Raw genomic sequence first — 17,664 nt, forward strand, 5'->3', positions numbered from 1 at the left:
ACCGTTGTGAAACTAGTTTGCGATTTTCCACTCCGCCCGTTAATGGTGGGCCGCGTTTTCTCCCCATCGCATGTCGGGAACCTAATTTCAATACTTTAGCATCCCATGATAAGCCCTGCTCGCCAGAGTCATCCCCCCTACCCACCCCCGACGCTGGATCGTCCGGGCATCACGCCAACTTGTTTCGCAATTGTACACAAGTGATGTGCACCCGGTGGGCTGCACTTCACTCAGTACTTCAAGGTTTGTTTGCCTACCTTGCTTAGAGCAGCACTCGCGGTCATCCGTGCCAGGCTTTGCAGACAGCACCACATCACTTTTAGGAGGGCTCATGGGCAGGTCTCTACCTAGCACATCGGCCGCAAGGTGGGAGTGGCCTTTCAACGGCTGCAGAGCTAGGGCTTGCTTGGGGAAGGGGGAGAAGTGACCTCAGGCAAGGGAAGAGGCTGTACTGGGGAAGGGAGTATCACAGGGTCCATGTGAGGGTACATGTTGATCTGTACAAGTGGCCTCAAGATGGTGAGGGCTGAGGAGGCAATCTCCAGAGCAGATGAGGCCAGATGGAGATGTGAGGATGTGTGCGAGAGAGTGAGATGTCCCTTGAGCTGGCAGTGAGTGAGATGCCAGTGACTGTGTGATGGGCTTGTGAGTTTAGAGTGATGAGATGGTTGCCTTACTCTGGCGGCACGGATGTGATCATTCATCCTCTTTCTGGGATGGAAGCTAATGGCCAACCTCTTCTGGGCAGCGTTGGCACTGACCACCGCTGCCACTGCCTCCCAAGCCAGAGTGGTGAGATTGCTGGACATCTGTGGCCAGAATGGGGGTAGAGGACATCACGGGGGGGCCTCCACAAGGCATTCCAGTGACAGGTCACTGAACTCTTCTTGGCTTTCGGGCCATGTCTTCACTGGAGCAGTCCTGGGCTGTGAGCGTTAAGAACTCTGTGTGCGGCTGCAATTTAGATATGGCACCCGGAGTGAGGAAACGGTGAGGTAACGGTGTGACGGGCGATTCAGAGGCCGCTCACCAGCGAAACGGCGTGTTTTCTGTGGCTCCATAATTAATGAGGCGGGAATGGGACGATATGGTGTGAAAAACCTGCCATTCTGGCCGGCAGGGAAAACGTCATTTTTCACACTCGCTACCGCACTTAGTGCAAATTTGGGACAATTCCACCCACAAAGTCAAGGCCTTAACCGCCCTTTCGGGTGGATGTAAAAGATTCCATGATTCAAAGAAGGGCAGGAGCATTCTCTCTGATGCCCTGGTCAATATGTAACCCTCACTAAACGATCACCAAATCATTATTATCATTATCTTACTCTGCAGTTTATTGAAATGGATATTAAAGATGAGGAAAGAAAGCTGGAACAATCTGTATCAAAAGTTTGATGTGGACAAAAAGCACTGGTGTGGACTTGCTGAGCAAAATGGCCAGTATCTATGATTCATCAATTAGCTTAGCAATAACTAGTTGTGTCGTGTGGCCTATATTATCTTCACCATTTCTTTTAATTTGTAACTCTGCGCCAATGTTCCCTGGAATTTTTTTTATTTGGAGTGTATGGGCGATTTCTTTAAGTATGTGGTCCCTTTAAATTATTTGTGTGACTGCGCAAGCGGGGTAATTTTAAAGGGGCTGACTTGTGCGCAACTTGTGTGATAACTTTCAGGATGCTGTGTGGCTTAGAGGGAACGTTGCTCTGAATCGATTAGTAGTTCATAAGCTGGGCATCTGACTGGAATACCACACTGACTAGGTACTCCACTGCATCTGCTCCCTCAGGGCTCATTTTGTGCACTATACATTTAGGTAGAAAGTGGTGGCCAGTGAAATAATGTCAGGATCTATCCAGCTGCTAACTAAAGCTTTTTGTGCTGGCTGCCCTGGGAGCAGCATCAATGGTGGAAGTCTGACTATTCTGTTGATGTATATTGGAAATTACTGAAGGCTGTTCTGAAAAAATAAATCTCTCCTGAAATCAGATGCCCAGAAGAAGTTGCAGTCCAGTTGATCAATACAGCCAACCAGAAGATAGATCGAGATGGAATCCTAGCAACCCGGCTTTGCACACACAAAGATGATGTGGAATCGACCAATGAGCAAAAGCTCCAGCAGTTACCAGGTAATGGCCGAAGATGCTGTATAGCATTCTGTAACTGATCCAGCCAACACCTATTCTGTGCTGCTGACAGAGTTATTCAGCATTTGCTTTCTTGCAAACTCCAAATGTGCCTATTTCCACCCAGGCTATCTGATCCATCAAGTTTTTAACCATCCAGCATTATTTGTAATTCTACAGCAGCTGTTCAGTAAACAAAGGGTACACTTGGGGGACTAATCAAAAAGCAGAATTCTTTGGATGCTGGGGATCTGAAATAAGAACAGAAGATGATGGAAATACTCGGGTTATGGCAGCATCTGTGGAGCGAAACAGAGCTAATGTTTCAGGCCTGTGACATTTCATCAGAACTGGGAGAAGTTAGAAACATAATTACATTTTGGGGATCTCACTGGATATAATCATCATACAGTAATGATTCATCCAGTTTGTGTTTATTGAGTCATGTTGAATTATTCAGTCAGCCTCTCATGTGCATCCCAATAGGTTTTCCCTTTACGACTGGATTTGTAATTCTTTTTAATTGACTGGTTTTACATTTGTGTTCAGGGTACTCCATGAAGTGAAGATAAGAGAAATGCTTGAATGTTCTGATGATATAGCTGCTTGTTGCTCTGTGGCCAAACAGTTCAGCCTCTGCACTATGATGAATGATTGTTAGTAGGATTGTGAAGTGTGGTTGTTCATATGGTCAGATTAAAATAGTTGCTGTGCAAATCTGATCCAGCAGGTAATACTTGTTTTATGACTTCAAAATTTCACTCTGAGGTGACAGAGATCCCCAAGTGAAATTCAGCTACTTCCAACATGAAGCTTCCATTTTGTTTTCCTTCACTCCAGTGAGGAACCTCAATGCCAGGAAATAGAACATTTTCACTGGTGATATCGAGCAGTCCGGGATCTGGTGTAACACAAGTTATGTTTCGAGTAAAGCTTGTTTCATCTGTCTTAACTTCCATCTCAAGAGCATCCCACTTCATCAACATGACCTCTTTTGAAGGACATTACAAAGTTAGCGCGGAATGATGGGGAGCTTTCTGCTGACCCATTTTCTGTAGGAATGATATTTAGTCCAGCTCGAATGTATTTCACTTGCTTAATTCATCTGATTGGTCGCGAGTTGAATACAGCTTCCATTGGTTAAAGGAGGTTGTATTAACCTACTGCACCAAGTGGGCCAAGCTTACCATAACAGTTAAAAGTAAATGTACAGTTAAACTGGTTGAATGTATCTTTTGCAGCTGTAATATTAGCAGAATTTACATAGAAGAACAGTAAGGCCAGGATTTCCTGGTCAGCCAGCGGGGGGGCGGGGCCTGCTCGCCGACCCGTGAAATGACGCGGGATGACGTTGGGCGGAAGTCCTGACATCACCCCGCCTTATTTCAATTTTCGCGTCGGCGGGGGCTCAGCTGAATCAGCTGTGCGCCCGCCGACCTGTCAATGGTCTATTGAGGCCATTGACAAAGTAATTACCGTGATTAGTGGACCCGCCCGTCCAACCATAAGGTTGGCGGGCAGGCCGGGAGCCCTGGCGGGAATTGGTTTCATGTAGGTTTTAAAAAATTTAATAAAAGTGTATTTAGAAGTGACGGACATGTCCCAACTCATGTGATAGTGTCACATGGGGACCTGTCAGGGAAATTTTTTTTTTCTGTTTTTAAGATTTTTTATTGTGGAGCTGATCACATGCGTGAAAGAGCGCACACTTGGCTCAGGGAATCCCCCCCCCAACCCCGCCCGCAAAGGGAACGCATAGCGCTTCCGTGCAGACGTCACGCTGGGGGGGCCTTAATTGGCCCGCCCATGTAAAATGGCGGCGCGCCCCCAGTTGGGGGTGCCGATCAAAGGCACGTCTGCACGCGCCTGCTTCTGAACCACCAACCCCAACCCCCCCCCGCCAATCATGGGGGGGGAAATTCTGCTCTAAAAATCCTGGTCAACTCCCTGCTGTTATAATGCATGGGAAACAACCTAGCTAATATGCTTATTAAGGAGGTCAGTATTATTAGAACTTTGCATTAGATGTTTTGACACTATCTTTTTTAAAGATAGTCACTTTGGTAATATTGATTGGGGTGTTGGGGAGAAGAAGAAATGTCTTGCAGTCCTAAGATTTTCACATATCTCAAGTGAAGTCCTTTGCAGCCATTTGTTAACTCCCCTTACTGTTTATTTTCATTTCCATCTTCTTCCCTCTACAGACAATATTCTCTATTCTACAGGTGAGGTTGGTCCTTTGGGATACTACCAAATCTCACAACATAGTGACCATTAGGAGATGAGGTAGGATTACTACTGAGCCTGCAGGAATTGCTGATTAGAGACAGTTTAAAACTATGTCCATTATAAATTGGATTAAGTCTGCCCAAACTTGTTTCACGAGGACCCTTGCAACCAGCAGACAGAAAAGACTTCATCCCATTAGTCTGCGCTGAAATTGAATGACAGCTCCAGAGGTGAAAAACCCAGCATCCGACTACTGCACAATCCAGTTCTTTTCCTATCTGTACTGTTAGTTTTATGATGCCAGCGCTGGCACTTTTTAATTTGCAGCAGCTTGAGGAAACTTGGCTCTGCATTTTCGTCTGTTGCTGCCTGACTCTGTTCCCAATGTTATCTGTGCAGAAAATGAGAGACTATAATGAAAATGAAACAATCAGAGGACATATAGAGTATACATACAAGGATATATAACAGGCCAAATGAAGCTGCAGGAATGAGAATGTAATGCTTTATCATATTTAAAAATATATTGCAAAGTTTGTTTTTGTTCAGACTAAAAGGCTCTCCGGAAAGATGGGGAACCTTTCAGTTCTCCCTTTCTTTGGCAGAAGAGGCAGGTGAAGGAGGAGTTATAAGGGAATGTTATTCCTGTAAATCTGGCAACATTAAACACCTGAATGCAAATTACACCCAACTTTTGGCAATGCTGAGCTTCAAGCTAAATGACAATGGCTCCTTGATTTTCTTGGCCTCTGTTCAGCTATCTGAAAACTCAGATGCAGTATTACCGTTATATATGTGTCGTCAAACCCTGTACTACAACTCTGGTGTGTTCCATTGCCTTTAAGCTCTCACTTCTTAACATTTGGACAAGTCACAATGAGCTACTCTTTGACTGCAATAAATGTAATACCTTAAGTCAACTTAATGTAACCCTTGTATTCAGGGGAGGAGCTGGCCGCTGAGTTGACTGTATTCCCTCTGTAATGCTCACCTGCTCATTTTTATTTCTGTATTATAGGAGAATTACACACCTATGAAGCTGTTGACAGTGATCCCATGTTCGCACAAAGATTAAACACACAATGTCCAGCAGGTCAGACACTGCAACTGAAGAAAGGGGCACAGGTGAGTATTTAATATCAAAGGCTACTGTTTCTGCAGTAGATCTGGTCAGGTCTGATATTCTTATTATCCCTATATTTTTTATTTCTCCCTTGACTCTTCCACTGTTTCAATGACCTGGCATCAAAACAGTGCTAGACCATGTTGCTCAATGATAGCCAGAGGAAAACACTGGATGCCAGTGTTAAAACAGAGAGCCTGTACACTGAGGCAGTAACTAAGGGATATTTTGTATATGTGAACACCTCTGACCATACTGTTCTCCATCTTGAACTGGCTTTCTCTGTTCTGCAGGTGATGCTGACTAAAAACTTGGACATAGAGAGAGGAATGGTAAATGGTGCACGAGGAGTTGTCATTGGTTTTGAAACTGGAAACAAAGGTAGGTGCTTATGTACAGCCATCAAATCTGAGTTATGAGGTGAATGAATGTGGTTAATTATTTCAAAGGTAGGAGGTATGAGAAAATGATTTTTATTCTGATAGGTTTCCATCTAGCAAAACAGAACAATAAGAAGTTCTTGTAGTACTTTTCACAGAATCATAGAATTGTTACAGACCAGAAAGAGGCCATTTGGCCCCTCGTGTCTGCACTTACTCTCCGAATGAGCAATTCACCTAGTGCCGTTCCCCCACCTTCTCCCCGTAACACTGCACGTTCTTCCTTTTCACATAACAGTCTAATTCCCTTTTGAATACCCTGATTGAACTTGCCTCCACCACACTCTCAGGCAGTGCATTCCAGACCCTAACCACTCGCTGTGTGGAAAACATTTTTCCTCATGTCGCTCTTGCTTCTTTTGCCAATCGTTTTAAATCTGTGCCCCCTCATTCTCTACCCTTTCATGAGTGGGAACGGTTTCTCCCAATCTACTCTGTCCAGACTCCACATGATCTTAAATACCTCTACCAGGTCTCCTCTCAGCCTTCTTCCTCTCTCATCACACTTGAGTAATCTCTGCCATTCACAGACACAATAAACTGTTCAAAACTACTTTTCAAAATGTTATCTGAACAACAGATATTCGAGCAGAGAGGGTAAACAACTATGTTTTCCTCTAACCCTTGAGAAGCAGAACTACTAATTCCCCTATTACCTGTAAGAAAACACAAGGAAATAGAGTTCCATGCAAGTATACTGATACAATCTGCCATTTTTAGACAAATTAGTTAATGTAATAAAATTGCTTTGGTTTTTTTGAAGCATTAGAATGATTTGATACTGAATGTGATTTACTTTCTGATGGGACCAAAATAAATTAAAACTAGGATAATTTATTTTGAATGTAACTGTTTTGAGGTAGTCAAAAAAGGGAATTGGATTGCTACCTGAAGAGAGAGAGAACGTGCAATGTTACGAGGATAAGGCAGGGGAGTGGGACTAGGTGGAATGCTCTTTCAGAGAGCCAGTGCAGACTCGATGGGCCGAATGGCCTCCTGCACTGTAAAGATACTGTGATTTTTGTGGTAAGGCGGGAGGCAGAGGAGGAGTAAGAACTATAGAACGTGAAAACAGGGCTGATCTGAGGAAAACACATAGGGAAGAATTTTCCGGTCGGCGAGCGGGGGCGGGCCCGCCTGCCGACGATTAAAATGACGCGCGGTGATGTCAGGCGGGCATCCCGACCTCACCCCGCGTCATTTACATTTTCAGTTTGGCGGGCGCACAGCCGACTCAGCTGCGCGCCTGCCGAACTGTCAAAGGCCTATTAAGGTCTGTTTAAAACTAATTAAATCAATTAAATGAGCTGCCCATCCAACCTTAAGGTTGACGGGCAGGTGAAGAGCCCAGGCGGCCTTCGCATTTTTCATGGAACCTCATCCACGGGCGGGATGAGAAAGTGTTTATAAATTAAATAAATGTTTTAATTAATGTTCCCTGACATGTCCCAGCTTGTGTGACACTGTCACATGAGTGGACATGTCTTAACATATTTTCAATTCTTAATTTAAGTGTTTGAACCTTAAACAAACCTCTGTGCCTCAGGGAGATTTCTCGCAGGCCTGGACTCAGGGGACCCCCGCCCACACAGGGAGCCTCAGCGCTGCAGAGCGAGCGTCACGCTGGGCGGGCCTTAATTGGCCCACCCACGTAAAATGGCGCGCACCCGATCAGGGGCGCCAATTGGGTTCACACTCGCTCCTGCCCACCCCCTCACAACTCTCCCGACAGGGGGAGAATTCAACCCATAGTTACATACTAACCATCATTGGGTGTTACAAATGAGTGACTATCGGGGAAAAGTATCAGATTCTGTATAATTGGTGATAATCCAGGTTGAGTTTCCAACATTGTAAATGAATTTAAAATGTTGTTAACTGGTGTCCTGGCTCAATGCCGTGCTAGTCTGTGTTGGCCAATGATAACTCGAGGAAAATTCTGGGTGTAAGTGTGAAGAGCCTGTATGCTGAGGCAGTAGTGAAGGGATATTTCACTTACTGGGACAGCTCGTAAATACTATAAAGGGCTCCAAACAAACAAATCCCAAGAAATGGATAGTATTTCTTCAAGGCAATTTAGAAACAAGGGATGAGATTTTTGGAAGGCTGTTGGTCATTATAAAGTAATTGTAAGGAATCAGTTAACAGTGAGAAAGTGTCACTTTACTGGAAACGAGCTATTTTGGTAGACATTTTCAAAAATGATGACAAAGTGGATTCAGGAAACTGTAGATCCCTCAATCCCTAATCAGTATTGCATGAAATAATACTGAGATGTGGATTGGTCCTTCAGTGCGTTTCCAGTTATTGCCGTTTTGTTTGGTCACGAGTAGGTTCTTTGTGACCATAATCTAGTAAAAGCAGCCAACACAGCTTTAGAAGAAGATTCTACCTGAGGTTTTGAAAAGGTAACGTGGGAATTAAACAGTGGAAAATCCTGCAGTGTATTGCACCTAGACTTTCAAAAAGTGTTTCTTTTGAGTTCCACATGGAAATTGCTACTTTTTTTTTTGAATCGTTGTTGTTTTAAATAATGTTGGAGGAGGGATGAGGAATTGAGGCCGGTATGGGGACAGGGAACCCATCCGTTGGCCAGGATTTCACCAGCCCTCTGGAGATGGGCTGGGAGGCCGAAGGGCTGGTAAAATGGCAGCAGGAGGCACCGGGAGGGAAGCCTAATGTCATCAACGCCGGATATATCAATCAGCGAGAATGGCAGTGGTTTGGCCGCCAGCCAAACAGAAGCGGCCAATTAAGATAATTAACTGAACATACTAATGGCCACTTTAATCCCCCAACACCCTCCCCACTGGCATTTTAGCAGCATCGGATAGCACCCCCCCCACCCTTTGCCATGTGGGGATACTGTAGGGTACATCGAGGCTGTCTCCAGGGAAAATCAGAGAAGCGAGGAATATAATGTTTGGTACTGAATGCGATGAATTTGTGAAAAATTGAGGTAATTTTAGGCTGCTCTGCTGCCACCACAATTGCAGGAGGTGCACTCACCACACATACAGTCGCAATGCCTGTGACACCTTGGGTAGCTGCCTGCATCAAAGAACAGTGTTTTGGATGCCTGCCGATCACCCACCCCCACCTCCCCCAACCTTTGAGCCCTCGCTGCCTCACTTAGGGAGCAGGGCATCGGGAGGGCAGTGAGTGAGGCGGTGGGAGGCACAACAAGTGGGAGGCAGCAACGATGGGTGCACAGTGATGGGCACTGATTTCCTGCTCTGGGGCGGTGGCAGGAGATGCAGTGGTAGTTTTAACCCCTCCTCCAAGAACGGTTGGGCAGGTGAGAAGATAAAATTTTCATGACCTTAACCTGCTTCAGATCTGCCCACCTGTTTTAACAGAGATGGGATGGTGAGCCGGTGATCAATCTGCTCTCAGTGACAGGTCGAATGGTACAGGCTGTTAAGGAGATTGCGTGCCTCCACCTCCATTTACAGCACTGTCTGTGGGCCAGGAGCAGCAGGAATGTTCTTCCTGTACCCCCTCCCAGCCCAAAAATCTTACTGCTTCCAGCTCCATGATCTGAGACTCCCCTGACTCTACCCCCACCCAACCCCCCCCACCAACCATGACCTCACCCTCCCTTCCTCCTCTCTGCTCCTAGCTGCGTCCTGGTCCTGCAGGCTTTTCCATTTGACAGGCAGCCAGCCTGTGCTTGAGCTGGCTGAGGGGCGGGAAACCTGCAGAAATTATTTCAGAACCCCTTCGGTTAATATCTGTAGATTATCCGGTAAATCGATACTTCAGAATTTCTGGTCCAGGATTCCCGCCCATCTGCGCCCTCTCCATAAATATAGGGGTCTAAGTGTGCTTCCATATATTTTTGATTTTGACAGTATTGAGTCTTTGTATATAGCTCGAGGAATCCACAGAGTGCTAACATGTTACACATATCTTAATTATTGAAATATATGAGCTATTGAGGGTTTCTTTTATTCCTATAGCGCTGCCCCGAGTGCGATTCTTATGTGGTGTAATAGAGACGATAAAGCCAGAACGTTGGATGATTAAAGCTTTAGGTGGGACCTACTTGACAAGACACCAGTTACCTTTGAAGTTGGCCTGGGCCATCTCCATTCACAAGAGTCAGGTATTGTTCGGAAAGAATCAAACTTTAAAAAAACCCCAGCGAAAGAAATCCGACGGACAAGATTTCACTTTTTAAAACTTCTCCTGTAGCAATCAAACTGGAATCAGCATAAATTATGTTTAATTTTAACGGGCAAAATGATATTCTGTGGAAACTATAAAATTACACTGAAGCCGATAGATCTCTCCAAATTTCTTCAGTAGTCCTTTCACTATATATGGCATTAATCACGGCTGCAAAGCTCCATCAAACTCTGCTGTTCCCAGGTAGAGTTTCAGTTCCTTTATTCACACAGGGTTAGGTCCAGAGTCCCAACCGACAACCATTTTATCACTCCCAAGTTTCATGGGTGTTCATCAAAAGGCACAATGTTCCGGATCCTCGCAGCAAGGCTCCCGGAATCAGCCTTTATCGGCCGCCTCCTTTGGCTGTGCCATGGCTTCCCACCTTAGCTGCCTTACACTCTCAACTTCACAGTCACTGTCCCCTTCTCCATCAGCTAGAATCTCACTCACAGGTCCATTTCACACCCGGTCTAAATTGTTCTCTTCTCTTTGCTGAACAGAAACTATTTTTTTTTTAAAGAGCTGTACTGGTTCTGCTCTGTACTGTCCTGTTCCTGTTCTGAATCTCACCTCCTCCTGCTGAAATATCAAATTCCCAGCCTATTTACTCTTCCCAATTAGCTTGCGTTTCCTTAGCAACTGAGCCAGAAGCTGCTTTTTCAGAAGTGATGTTGCAGCCCGGAAAACCAATTAAGAAACTCTTCCTCCAGAAACCTGGACGTGGTCTGTGTTCCATCTAGGAACAGTCTGGAAAAAAAAAAATATATGCCCTGAACCCATTTCATCACAGAATGCAGTCTTCTATAAACGTGCACTTTGTGTAAGATGTTGTGCTTTCATGGCCATAGGATTATTGTCTCTATAAAGATGCTTTTTGAGATTTCTGCAAGAATATAGTTATATGCCACCTCTCTCAGATCTCATCAAGCATTTCAATCAATAATTAATTGTTTTAAAGTGGGGATGTGTTTTGTGGACAGATGCAGCTGCATTTTGTGCAAAGACGGTGTTGGGTTGAAAGAGGAATATTGGCCAGGACCCTGGAATAAATCCTTGCTCTTTTTGGAATACTGCTAATTGGATCACCAATTTATGTTTCTTCTGAAGGACAGCACCTCTGATGAATGCACTGTTGAGGGACTGCTGCATTAAGGATCAGAGTGGGCCTTGAACATATACCCTTCTAACCCCAGGGCCAGAGTGCTGCAAACTGGGGCATTTGATGTTATACTGGAAGATAGTCTCGATCTAAACTAACTTGTATGTGCAAATTTGAAAAATCAGATACTTTTTTTCCCCCCTAAATATTGATGGATCACATCCTCATTTATGTTAAGCAGATCATAGTATTGAAAATGTTGCTAATAAATGCAGGCAGGCCCTTGGGTATTAGTGAGCAGAATCTCGTGGAGGCAGCGGAATCTCGGCTGTGAGCTGAAGAGCCGGTGGGAGCCCCTGCCCCATAGCCTCTTTTCAGGAAGGCCCGCCACATCTTGTTCTATTAAGCACTTGACAGGCCAGTGGTTGGCCTTCCCTGGGAGTGGAAGTCCTACCTGTTGAGAGTTTCAGGTCAATCAGAAGCTGGTGGCTCTATTGAATGGCCGTGCCGGGAAGCCAGTGGCTCCTACCGGTGCGACGCCCACCAGAAGCCTTGGATCCCAGGGCAGAAGTGAGTGATGGCGAGAGGGGGGGTCACGGATTGGGAGTTGAGTTGGGAGGTGGTTGGTAGTGAAAGCAAGGGGTTGGCTCACAGCAGGGCCCTCCCTCCTGATGCCAGCTCCTTTAATTTTATTCATTGAATTTAATCCACCAGCTGCCATGATGGGATTTGAATCTGTGCCTTAGCGGATTAGCCTGGGTGCTCTGTATTACAAGTCCAGTGACGTTACCACGACACCATGGAATTCCCTTTGAACGAGGGCCACCTGCCCCCACAGCCCAACCACACTTCCCCCACACCCTGGAGCGCTATAAAACAACCCCGCACAGCTTTACATGCGCTCCGCACATGGTGAGCCCTCACCTGCTGCTGGGTGGCGATGAGACGAGGCCCTTAAGTGGACAAGGACATTGCCCTCTTAAGGGCCTCAATTGGTGGCATGGTGGAAAGGCTGTACATGGGCATTCCTGCCATGGACTTAATCGGGTGGAGGTGGGAACTTGCCACGGGGAAGGGCACAAGATTCCTCCCAACACCCTGGCCCACTGACCTGCGTGATTGGCTGTGAAACTTCCTAGAAGTGGAAGTGCAGGAGATCTTTTTATTCAAAGAATTTCCTCAGTAATTTTTATAAAATGAATAATTATAATTATTAAGCTTATAAGAAAACTTTGAATTCCCACACTGAATTGAGACCTGAGATTTCATGTTTCCTTCCCTTTTAGCAGCTCTGGCAGCATCATGAACCAGAAGGTGTTAATGCATCTTGTTAATAATTATTATTAATAATAATGTTAATAATCCCATTCATTTTAACTGGGGTTGCAATTCCGTGATGCAATGGAAGCTGATCTGGAGTTGTCTGGCCTCTTGGGCAACACAACAAGCCAGTTCCTCAAATCTGTTTATTTTTATTTTAGGCTGGGTTGCTCCGGTCCCCCCCAGGATCAATGGACCCACCGTGCTGGGGCTGGAATATCCCGGCCAAATGATGCTGAACTCCCCCTTTCGTTCTCCAAGGGTTCATGTACCGTTTCCCCCACCCCCCACACTGAATGCACAAGATATGAAACAAACATTTGATGGACTGACTGTAGCTGATATTTTCAGTCTGTAGCTTCAAAGCCCCTCCACCAAGCCTCCTGGACACAGACACAAATACAGATTCTTGTAGGTGGGACTCATCAGCTTTGCCAGTAAAGCTTGTGACTGGCGTACAAAGATTAATTAAGAGATGGCTTAGGGCTCTGTGATCTTTTGTTGGAGAGGGAGTCAGTTACTGGAGATTACATTTGATGGGCATTCTAAGTACTGCAGTTCTCTTCTCACATTTTTGCTACCCGGGAAGAATTGTTTATGCCAGGAATTGGCAAAGGGGGGGTGGCGGGGGGTGGAAATTGCTTACACAGGTGTCATTTTAGTTTGTTTCCTACAAACAAGTGTAGACAAACAGTTATAGTTCATTGCACAGAGTTAAAATAAAAGCAAACTTGGAAATCCAAAATAAATGCTGCGGAAGTGAAATGGGTAGATCTTGTCTTGACTTTGTGCACGAGTTTGAAACAGGTGATAGGAAGTCAGCAGCCTGTTCTGCATCACTCCCGACTAATTATTTTCCATTTGTGGGAATATCACTTGGCCAGGTGTGTGAGACTGTCTGTGTACCTGGAGTAATGGTGTTTTTATGTTTATTTTATTCCTTTTTTTCCCCCTTCACCCCCAACCCTCCGCCTACCTCCGTCTCAGGGCATGTCATTAGACTGTGTGGAGATCTCACTGGCCCGGGTATTTGAAAGCGGTCAGGCATATGTGGCGCTCTCTCGTGCTCGAAGCCTGGAAGGTCTTCGAGTGATGGACTTTGACAGAAGAGTGGTGCACGCCAACACTGATGTCCTACGTTTTTATAGCAGATTAAAAAAGGAACGTGTCCTGATGCAGGTGAGGCAGAATGGTCGGGTCTAAATTTCAGTCCTTTTGAATTTGCCATTTGCAGAAACCTGGAGCATTTGTTCAGAGAAGGGAGCAGCTCCAATATTTGCAAAGTCTATTTTGAATAGGCGTTGGATTTGTTTTACTTTTCAATATAAAATCTATTTTATCGTCGTCTCCGTGGGAACCCTGTTTTTTATTTAAATACTCAAAAACTAATCAAACATTTTGTATATACTAAAAACCAAAGGGGCGATTTTAACTTGCAATAAGATGATACAGGAGGAGGGCAATCTCACATGGGAACATAACTGGAAGGTCCAGCAGATTTTAATTATATGGCTTTTTTTTTATTCTTACTCTGGATTTGGGCATCACTGGCTAGGCCATCCCTGAATGCCCTTGAGAAGGTGGTGGCGAGCCACCTTTTTTGAACTGCTGCAGTCCACGTGGTGTAAGTACACCCGCAGTGATGTTGGGGAGGGAGTTCCAGGATTTTGACCGAGCAACAGTGAAGGAGCGGCGATATATTTCCAAGTTGGGATGGATTGGAGGGGAACTTGCAGGTGGTGGTGTTCCCATGCATCAGCTGTCGTTGTCCTTCTTTGAATGTCGCTGTTCAGCTGCTTGGCCTTTTCTGGCAGAGAGTGTCGGGGAAGAACAAAGATCGGGCCGCCAAACAGTAGTTCAATGGGAGCAGGAAATGGAGCTGCTCCCCACTCTTTTCCCACCTAGTGGAGATTTAAAAATTCCCCTGCATGTGCCATTTTCTGACCTGTTACCAGCGCTTTTCCAGTTACTTGGCAACTTTCCAAATAGATGCATTGTGTGATAGGTCTGATGTATAGTTGCAGGAGCAAAATGTGTTCTATTGCTCAGTACTGTGCTGCATTTTTGTATTACTTGTCCACCTCTTTACACACTACAAAAAGCAACTTGAGGGATTGGCTGCTGTAGTTGGCTAGTGCACTGTTCTTTCACATCTGGGGCCATGGTTTGAACCTCTGCTAAAACAAGGATAAAAAGTTTCTCAGCTATTCTACCTTGACTGCACATTTACTATATAAACAGAGCTGCAACAGTCTTTGCACAGACCCCCAAGAGATCCAGTTCACAGGGCAAAACTGCCTATTATTAAGCATTAGTGAGAGGTTTTGCCCATACATACGAACATGCATATTAGGAGGAGGAGTAGGCCACTCAGCCCCTCGAGTCTGCTCTGCCATTCAATGAGATCATGGCTGGTCTGGTTTTAACCTCAACTCCACATTCCTCTCCCCCCTCCCCCCGATAACCCTTCACCCCTTGCTTATCAAGATTCTATGTACCTTTGCCTGAAAAATATTCAAAGACTCTGCCTCCACTGCCTTTTGAGGAAGAGGATTCCAAAGAGAATCAACCCTGAGAGAAAAGTTTTTCCTCATCTCTGTCTTAAATGGGCTACCCCTTATTTTTAAACAGTGACCCTTAGTTCAAGGTTGACCACAAGAGGAAATGCCCTTTTCCACATCCACCCCGTTGGATCTTATATGATTCAATCAAGTCACCTCTTCCTCTTCTGAACTCCCCTGGATACAAACCAAGAATGTCCAGCCTTTCCTCATAAGACAACCCGCTGGCTTTTGTAGGAAATGAAAAGGCCACCCTGGTGCATTGAGGTGAAGTTTTTCTGTTTTGGACATTAAGGTAGAGGTAGCATAGAAGAATGAACTTCAAGGTTGTCTGGAGAGGGCACGTCAATAGGGACTTCCAAGGAATCCCAATCTGAACTTTCAAAAGTTATTACCTACACAAAGGAAAACATTGTAGAAATTATTTTTATTAGTGTAAGGCAAAAGCATTAACCAGTTAGGGAGTCAAGAAATGCAGATAAATATTGAGTTCCCAAGGTGGCTTGTGGCTGGGCTGCAGTTGGACTGACGGTTGATCTTGCAGAGTCCCCCTTATGATGGATCCAAACTCCCAAGTTAGAAAAGCTATAGCATTGACAATCTGGCTTTGTATTCTGTATCTAAATTGCTTTACAACTGATCTGACAGTTCTTGATGCTCAGTGGAGAAATAGTCCCATCTCCAGCATTGATATTAATCATTTTTGCTTACATTGTTTGTAAATCCTGGTGCCAGTTATTCCATAATATCCAAGATACTATTTTATTTGTGTTTGATCGATGGTTATTGTAATACAAATGCCTTGGCAAATTACAGTAATTTATTTTGAGTTCTGATGTTGAGTGTGATTGAGTGCTCAAGATAGAGAATACTTACATTAGATTATGTCAATTCATCTTGTAATAAGACCCTAGAACATGATGTCAAGAACTCTCCAAGGGCCTCTACATTGGTTTTCATTGGGCTATTTAAATAAGCAGTCTTATCAGCATTTATATATAAAAATAATATGCAAGAAAGATCTGTGATTGATGGAATTTAGAAGGTTATGGGGCAATTTGATGGACCCTTTCATGATATTAAAATGAACAGAAAGAGGACAGAAATTATTTCTGCTGGCTGGGGAGTCCTGGACTAGTGGGGGGGTATGCTCTCAAAAGGTCTGGCTCTATATTTTTTTAAGAGTGAAATTAATAAACACTTCTAATGCAAAGGATGGTGCTGGATTAATCGTTAAGTTCAAAACTAAGATTTACCGATTTTTGCCAACCCAAAGGTATTAAGGGATGTACGTCAAAGGAGGGTATAGGGAGCTGGGGGTCCGATCAGCTGTGATCTCATTAAATGGTGGAACAGGTTCGAAGGACTAAATGACTTACTCATGTTTCGATGTTCATTTTGACCTGGTCAAATTAACTGCTGTTTGTGGAATGTTGCTGCACGTAAATGGTCGTTGTATTTGCTCCATAACTATCCCTACACTGCCGGGGTATTCATTTAATGTGAAGCACTTAAGACATCTAGATGATAGGACATAAGCACCCTTCCTTCTCTGCTTTCTTTATCTAACCATTCGCAATGTACTTTTTCCATTATTAGAGAGAATGACTCTGTATCAACTGCAGTATTTTAGCTGTTATGCATTTCAAGCTGGTGATTTATGAACACAGCATATTAATAAAAATTTGAAATGGATAGAACTTAAAAATTCTATCACTGCACTGTGGCTGAATTTTGTAAGGTTTGATAGTGACTCTGTTTAAATATTGAACATGGTGCTCGTAACTTAAAGCATATAACTGGTTAGAAATTTTAATTTGTGGAAAATGACAGGTCCTGCCTTCACCTGAGTGTTAGGATTTATCTGGATCTATAGTAACAGGAATGTAACCCAGTTTACCTAGACATGCCAGATGTTTGTGCTACTCACTTGCTTAGTTGCTGCAGTGCCTTTTGAATTATTTTCTCTTTTAATGTTCCTTGCTAATTGCTTGCTAATGAGCTTATTTATCCCTAATCCCCTTTTATCTTAGTGCTCGCTGGGTGGCCACAGTGAAATGGAAGATCAGGAAAACCGGATTCCTGGAAGACTGTCGAGTGTTCTTTGATGAAGATCCTCCTCATCTACATGTTCTCTGAAAACTTCCATTTTTTATCTTGTTCATTGTAACTTGTGCTGTTTTTTAAATATGTATTTTAAACACTGGTCTTGCTTTATTTATATTTTAAACTAGCAAAAAGACTAGATGGAATTTTTGGCATCGGAGAAGAAACCAGTGCTGTGGAAATAAAAATGTCAGTGGCAATTTTCTAATCACCAACAATGACATTTCTCCTCTTCATCTCACAATGAACCTCCTGATTAATTAAATTAAATGAAGGAAACTGTCTCTATCCTGCCTAGTAATTGGAAATGTTTCTCGCTAGCCTTATATGTTAGAATTAATACCTCACTCCAAAACAAAGTTCTCTTCTTCCTCCACCGCAGGCAAATAAAGATAGACTTCTCTTTCCCTCCTTGCTGCTGAAGATGTTGACTTTTTTCTGGGCTATTGTGCTGCAGAATCCCCTCCAGTACTTCACCCAAGTTGAC

The 17,664-nt window shown here is 44.2% G+C and overlaps 1 protein-coding gene across 1 annotated transcript in view; it reads left to right on the forward strand.

Moving 5' to 3' along the window:
- pif1 (PIF1 5'-to-3' DNA helicase homolog (S. cerevisiae)) overlaps positions 1-17,463 on the forward strand; it is a 31,141-nt gene extending 13,678 nt beyond the window's left edge. The window contains exons 8-13 of the mRNA XM_078561822.1: positions 1,990-2,129; positions 5,374-5,480; positions 5,772-5,859; positions 9,881-10,026; positions 13,498-13,689; positions 17,105-17,463. Of these exons, the coding sequence (XP_078417948.1) occupies positions 1,990-2,129; positions 5,374-5,480; positions 5,772-5,859; positions 9,881-10,026; positions 13,498-13,689; positions 17,105-17,179 (748 nt within the window). The 3' untranslated portion in view covers positions 17,180-17,463. The remainder of the gene's footprint in view (positions 1-1,989; positions 2,130-5,373; positions 5,481-5,771; positions 5,860-9,880; positions 10,027-13,497; positions 13,690-17,104) is intronic.
- The last annotated feature ends 201 nt before the right edge of the window (positions 17,464-17,664 follow it).

This window comes from Cetorhinus maximus, chromosome 17, assembly GCF_964194155.1.
Source record: "Cetorhinus maximus chromosome 17, sCetMax3.hap1.1, whole genome shotgun sequence".
Taxonomy (NCBI): domain Eukaryota; kingdom Metazoa; phylum Chordata; class Chondrichthyes; order Lamniformes; family Cetorhinidae; genus Cetorhinus; species Cetorhinus maximus.